A 7,528-nucleotide genomic window follows, 5' to 3' on the forward strand; every position below is an offset into this window, starting at 1 on the left:
GAAAGCAATCCTTACCAAATGCTCAAAACATTTTTTTTTTACTCAATTTTATTTTCCATTATCAAAAGCTCAAAAATGCTTTCCAAATTTTTAGGTTGTTTTTTTTGTTTTTTATTTATTTCTATTTTTTAAGAATCCCTAAATATGTAGGCTCAAGTAATTTTCACTGCCTAAAAGAAAAAGAAAAGGGCATCTTTCTGACAAGAAACTGCACCCCAACAGTAAACAAACAGTTTATAAAGATAAGCTCCATGCCTCCAACTGTATTGATGACCAAATGAAAGATTCATTAATATTAGACAGCAAAATAATTTTCAATTGAAGACCCACCCAAGGATGGTCGGAACCTTGAGCCCAGTCCAGGTGACCAAATGAGAAAAAAATAGCCCAAACATACATTTTTTTAATAATATAGAAGGTGTAGGGACATGCTACAAGACATAATTGAAACCCCAAAATAATAAATACATACATCTCACCTTTTATTTATTTTATAAGAACAATAATATATTCAGGGCTTTAAATGAAATCATATGCTTGTTGGATACAATGCTCAGTCATGGCTGATCGCTTCAGAGTTCAGTCATCCCCAATTCCCCATCCATTGGGATTTTCAAACCAAACCCATCTACCAAATGGTAAAATGGTTAGTCAAAATAAGGCAAAACCCTCTTCCTTTATGGTGAATTGGTGATCCGCAGTGGGAGTGGTTGGGCTTGGATGTTGTTAGCCTTGACCCTTGAGAACTAGAACTGTTTGTTATTAAAAGAAACACCTCTCACCCCAGTCCTATTTGGTAACTAGTGAAAACGAAAGTAAGAGAAAGGAGTCAAGACAGGTTCCTAATTTTCAAGCATAAAAAAAAAAGCAACAAAAGATTTGAGGAGGATGCAACACAGTAAAGTAAACAGTAGTTCTGGATCCAACCATGCATGAAAAGCTACCGTTTTTCACCAAATCCCCACCACCCACCTCCATGTGCTTGCACCAGACCAGAGCAATATAATGACAACCCATTATCCTATCAAAGGAAAGTTGGCACATGGCCTCCTAATATTAGCTGAACCAAGACCCAGCAACAAATCGACAAATAGACTACTTGGGATCACAGCTCTGCTCATCGTACATGAACGAGATTTGTTGTTTCTTGAAAGCAGGGGAGAAGGTCTCAGTTGGTAACTTAATCCGCCGAGTTGGATATAATTTCGTGGGAATGTGCTAGTAAGGCCACCATGTCTGCTGCTAATCATGTTCATACCCATTTGCTTAGTAACATCTGACAAGACATCGTATAGGATTGGTGTCGGATAAGGTTCATCATCTGGGTTTGAGTTTTTTCTACATCAAACACTAAAATTCAAAGAAAAAACAGAGTGAAGAAATATGACAGTAATTAAAATTCTTATATAAACCAGCAAGGCAGTATGTACTGCATACATTTGTGTTTTGGACCCTGTGAAGCTTGATGGTTGAGCAATCCCACCATCATGCCTCAAGGGGGGTTGATTTGGGCTCCCCGGTGAAAAGATTAAATAAAATACTGATGGGTGTATGGTGTACGTGTAGCCACTGTATCATCAAAAATGAAATGTGCCCAAATAACAAAACTTCTTTGAAAATATTCCAATTCATAAGTTTCATCAGATTGTCATCAAACGTCACTTTCTTTCCCTGACTGGATTTCAAACACTTGATTGCCCCAACTGAAGTGGTTGGGACTTGGGATTGAAAAAGAAAAGTAGTTATATGCTCAAGTATGCATTTGCAGAAATGGGGGAAAAAGACTTTCTGGACCCAGAAAGAAGGGACTCTTGAGTGCTGTTATCTTTTAGATTAATCGCTTTTCCCAGAAGGAAAAGGATTCATCATGACACCTTCGAAACAAGTCTGGTTCAAAACTTCATATCTACATCAGACCAATATAAAATCATCTTTTGCTGACATGAATCCCTGTTGCACCAAACCAACAAATACGGGAAAAGGAGAGTGGATTCAAAAATACACACTGCAATAGCACCCCAATTGGATCAAGGACAACTGCACCAAACAAACCGACCTTCTTTTCGGAAAGAAATTTTGTGCTAAGAAAAATACCTTTTCGGCGCACCAATAGCCTATAGTGATTCTGAGCTGAGATGATAAATTTGTCTTTTTCTTCTCTGTTTTTTTTCTCTCTTTTGTTTTTAATTTTACAAGGGGTGTGGGGAGAGTTCTCTAATTTGGGCATAAACAGCTTGGAACAGCTTAGTAGGATTATTTGGACTAGACTTTGACAGATGATAGTGTTGATGTGACTTAAGAGAGGTAAGCTGTGCTCAAACCTTCAATCTTATCTGATTTCATCGTTGCATACAGAAGAAGCTAAAAGAAGATGGGCCACATGAAAAAGAAAAAGGCCCTGAAAATTCATCTTCAATTGATATACAGATGGATTTATATACATGTTACATTGTGATCAACTAAACTAGCATCCACTCTTGTCATCTCTCTCTCTCTCTCTCTCTCTCACCAGGGCTTGCTTTTGCCTACCCAGGTGGCTTACACTCCAAATGCAGGATAGTAATTCACCAAATTTAGTGTAAAGTCAGGATTGTTCTGTTACACTTCCGTTTCACAAAAATTTCCATCCATCCTGTTCTGAACTGCTTTGACAGCAGCAACTCTAGCAGCAGTGGCAGCCTTGTTTGCGGCCATGACTGCCTTGCTCACTGGTTCATCCACCCGAGGGAGGTTAATAGCATTCTCTGCCACTTTTCTAGCTGCCTGAAGTTTGATAAAAAGGGAATGATATAAGAATTTTGAAGTGCAATGCCATGAGCAAGAGTAATGACAGTGAGAAATAGATGAAAGCAATGTACCTGAACTGCACGCAGGACCCCATCACTTAGTGGGGGCTGGGGGCTCTTGAGGACACCAGCATCCCACTCTCCACATCTTGCATCTCCATTCCGAAAAGTATACATACCAAAGCCTTGCCTTCGGCCTTCATGCCATGAACCCTCATAACGGTGGCCATTAGCAAAGTGATAAACACCAAATCCATGGATCTTGTCTCCAAAATACTCTCCAGCATAACGATCTCCATTTCTACATCACAATCAGAATTAACAATGAATATTTGGTTCATTGAGCAAAATGCATTTTAGTTTCATGTAATATCAAAAAGATAACCCCCCAAGAAGAAAAAGGACTAGGACACATCAAACATGTAGTGAAGCTGAAACACACACACACACAATAGAGAACAATTAACAACGAGTAAGGAGTAATACTGTTTTAGCCTTTTAGGGAGGGACCACTCTTTTTACTCCATTTGCACTTTTTCAGTTATGACTTCAAATAACCCAAATTCAGCCACGACCCATCAATGCAACCTCAAAGAAGTTTCAACAACATTGAAATTATGTGCGAATCAGAGGCCCGAATGCATTATATTGCAAGAAACCTACTAATCCTAAGAACCCACCTGACCATGGAAGAATAGCCAGTAGAGCCTTGCCAAGAAACCTTAAGTAATCAAATTCTTGAGTTGTAATAGAAATCCAGGAAAAAAAAATATGATCAGCACTCGAGTACATCTCAATTCATTTTATAGCTACAAACTCTATCTAATGTACTGCAAATTCAATGATCAAAGATAGGAGAAATAGTCAATTATGTCTGTTAAGGTCTTCAATGAATGCAAACTCCAAAATAAAACAAGAAAAGATTTCTAAAGTTCCAGCCATCTGGGCCTCTGATGCAAACGGATCCATCCCATTCTTGAACCTTCCCACAAGACTTCCAACATCAATACCAATCAATACAAAATTCAGCATTAAAACCCAAGAATCAAACTCAAAGAAACAGTTTCTTACCTGAAATGATAGCAACCAAGGCCATGCTTGACGCCACACTTGAATTCTCCAACGTAACAACTACCATCCAAGCAGTTCTGCACTCCGATGCCATGGCTCTGCCCATTACACCACTCCCCGGCATAGCTATCCCCTGTATAGAACTGATAAACCCCGTAGCCATGTCTCAGTCCTTGCCGATACTGTCCCCGGTACCGGCTCCCCCTTGCCCAGCTCTCGATGCCGTATCCATCATACCTCCCATCAATCCAATCCCCTTCGTATCTCCCATTCACAAAATAATTGTACACTCCACTCCCATTACACCTCCCCTTGTGAAATTCCCCCTCGTAGAAATCGCCATTACTGTAGAACTCCACACCTTCTCTAATAATTTTCTTATCTTTCCTCTCTTTCTTGAACGACGACGAGCCTTCGCCGCCGATAAACCACTCAACCGAATCTCCGCCAGTCTTCGAAAGCCCTAATCTTTTGTTCTTCTCATCCCATAAATGTTTCATAAACAATGAGGTCTGGATGATAAAACCCTTCTTCTTTCCGGCCACATAGAGTGCCACGGCGATGAAAATCATCGCCAATAACAAATTTTCGGAAGTGGGTATTTCTTCTCTTCTGAGATAGAAGAAGAAGTACAAGCAAAGAGACGAGCTCAGGGACACCATGGCCACAGCAGGAAGGTACCGGTTCGAACCAGAGGCAACTCGTGTCCCAGAGTGGGGCTTCTGTTCCTCCGATGCGACTTCTTCCTCGTGAATGGAAGAAAGGCTGTGGATGGATGATCTAATCGTCGGCGATGAACGGAGCGACGACTGGGTCCTCGTTAGCTTGGCCTGGCTCTTTTGACCGTCCATGGCGGTTTTGGGATTTGGGTCTTGTTTTTCCGTCTTTCTTATTTAATGGGTTCTCCTGTATCGCGAGATTCTTGTAACGAAGGTAGAAGTACGGGAGAAGCTCTCAGACATCTCAGGCGGTGATAAACAGTGCCAACAGCGCAGGTTAGCTAAGAGTGCTAACAAGCGAAGCGAGGGGAGCAGAAGAAGACGAGGAGAAAGCAAGAAGAAGCGCAGAGACGACGAGAGAAAATCAATCTGGAATCCGGAATCCGTTTCAAAGGCTTCAATTTGTTGTTTATTTATCGTGTTTGGGGTAAGCGATCTTCCCAACGTACCGGTTCTTTCCAATTGCAACCGTTTGATTTCATCGAACGATCATGATTGGTCCAAAATCATTTTATCTAGGGAAGTCTCCAACGCATTGACGATTCTAGACCATCGGATCGTAATACAGAGCTCCATGGGTTTGACCATTGACGGGAAGTCACGGCCAAGGCACGTGTGACGAAATCTTTTTGAATTTGCAAATGAGAACTAATTTGCTGTTCCCGCGCTATCGCTATATCGTAGCTCGTGGGCCCAAAAAGGGCACGAAGTCCGTACGCCTGGGTCTGATTGTTACTGATTTGGACAAGTCAGTTCAATTGACTCTTTTCTTCAATTCAATAGAAAGTAAATACGTTTAAATTGGATTGACCGTCGGATCTTTTTGACTTTTTTATTGTGGTCATGATGTCATTTGATGGTTGGGGAAGAGTGACCGGTAAGGTCTAATTAAGATGTGAGAGGCGTCCAAGCTAAGAAATGATCCACCAATCGATTGGTTAGCATTGGTCTGGCTGCTGACCAATCTTGATGTATCAACCTGTCCCATTGCAATATCTTAACCCTAGAAGTATGGCATATGTCTCGCGAAGATATTGATTATGTTCGATTTCGACGAGCAACGGTGCCGGTTAAGTGCCAATTCGGCGTTTACAGAAACAAAAACAAAAAAAAAAAAAACGCCAGATTTAGATTTAGATGGTGTTTGGTTATCCGTTTATTTGAAAAACGGTGCCAATTCTTGTTTACAAGCATGTTTATTCTAAAATGAAAGGCTATTTGGTAATAATGTTTGTTAAATAGGTATTTTTTTGGTTTGTGTGAGAGCCAACCGAGGGTTTAATGCTTCCTTCTACATCCCGTTGTTTATTTACTTTTCAGCTTATCTGTAGTGTTTAATGGCGGCTAACTATCAAATAAAACTAAATAAACGTTTATCAACCAATTTTTTTTTGTTTTTTAAGATAAATTAAATACAAAATGTTTATTAAGATGGTGTTTGATATCAATGTAGCTTTTCGGAGAAATGGTGTCAATTCAGCATTATAGACATGTTTAACAAAAAAAAAAAAAAATTGCTTAAAAAGTTATTTGATTGAGTCATTTATCTAATAAACAGCTCTCTTGAAAATTGTATGAACCGTTTATCAAAAAACATTAATTTTAATGTTTTTTATTTTCAAGACCGATTTTTTACTATTTGACTTATGTGGCACTTACTAGACTAATGACAATGAGGTGTAAAAAAATCGCACAAAATGTTTAAAGCAAATTTTATTTGATTTTTCAAGACAAAATCATATAAAACATTTATTTTATAAATTCCATCAATACCAAACAACCCCTAAATAAATGGTCACAGTACTAAATATATCCTTAGCTGTATTTGATTTTATATCAAAAACCAATTCAACACTACGTACATAGAATTTAAAATATTATTTAGTTAAATCGTTTATTAAATAAATATTGTTTTAGGATTGTGTAAAAGTTTTCTAATGGGAAAACGTCTTTTTGATGTTTACTCCAATTGCTAAGGTGTTTTCTCACTATCCACACGAGAGCAAGAGGTAATTCATAGACGACAAATAAGTTTTATAAATTATTTCAACTATGTTGACAAAAAGGCATAATACCGGAAAAACTTATAATCATTCAACCTATATCAATCATAAGAGTTTTCATCAAAATTCATGAATCCTTTCCAGTATCATGTCTTTCTTGCATTATAAAGAAGTTTAAGGTTATATTTGATATTATTGTCATTTTTACTTGCAGTGTTTTTTATGTTGGTTAATACAAATTTTTGAGAAATTATATTGTTATATCACACCAAATAACCACTTCCACTAAAAAGTATAGGCATTGGGATTTTTTTGATAACTACGAAATTAATTCATTAAAAAAGCAGGCCCAGGGGCTATCGAGTTCAGATACAAATACTAATTTGATACAAATAGAGCGATGCTCATTAGGAAAGGAAAACCAAACACCATTGAATTGGGTGTTAACATTTACTGTGGAAATACAAAATTTGAAATTTCCTGAAAAAAACAACAATGATACTTGTATTGATAACTCAAAACATTTATGATAGAAAAAAATATATATTCTCGTACAAATTGTATTGACCAATATAAAACATTATAAATAGAAGTGACAATGATACCAAATACAACATAAATTGCAATGAGTTTTTAGGTGGCGTTTGGATGCAATTATGCCATAACAACCATGAATAGTGTCATCATTACAGTCACTCGCATTCGGTTAATAGTTATGGATCATTTTCCTCTATGGAGCGGGTCAAAATCAATATATGGTTTATCATTATCTGTAATGGATTTGGATCGCCATGGCTTAGTTCGCTCCTACCATGGTCCACCTCTTGATTTTTATATCTAAATACTTAATCTCCCTTAAATTCTAAGTTGGCAAATGCATTTGGTCGGGGATACATGCCGTTCAATAAGGTAGGAGTGGTCCTTCAATCCTAACCTTAACCCTCCTAAG

At 38.1% G+C, this 7,528-nt stretch overlaps 1 protein-coding gene across 1 annotated transcript; it reads right to left on the reverse strand.

Moving 5' to 3' along the window:
- Positions 1–2,311: 2,311 nt before the first annotated feature.
- LOC104608493 (uncharacterized) lies at positions 2,312–4,967 on the reverse strand. The gene is made up of 3 exons (XM_010274506.3): positions 3,858–4,967; positions 2,859–3,087; positions 2,312–2,763 (listed from the first exon to the last, which is right to left on the reverse strand). The coding sequence occupies exons 1-3, from the start codon at positions 4,706–4,708 to the stop codon at positions 2,599–2,601; spliced, it is 1,245 nt and encodes a 414-aa protein (XP_010272808.1). The 5' UTR covers positions 4,709–4,967; the 3' UTR covers positions 2,312–2,598.
- Between the last annotated feature and the right edge of the window lie 2,561 nt (positions 4,968–7,528).

This window comes from Nelumbo nucifera, chromosome 5 (genome assembly GCF_055504915.1).
Source record: "Nelumbo nucifera cultivar China Antique chromosome 5, China Antique-T2T, whole genome shotgun sequence".
Lineage (NCBI taxonomy): Eukaryota > Viridiplantae > Streptophyta > Magnoliopsida > Proteales > Nelumbonaceae > Nelumbo > Nelumbo nucifera.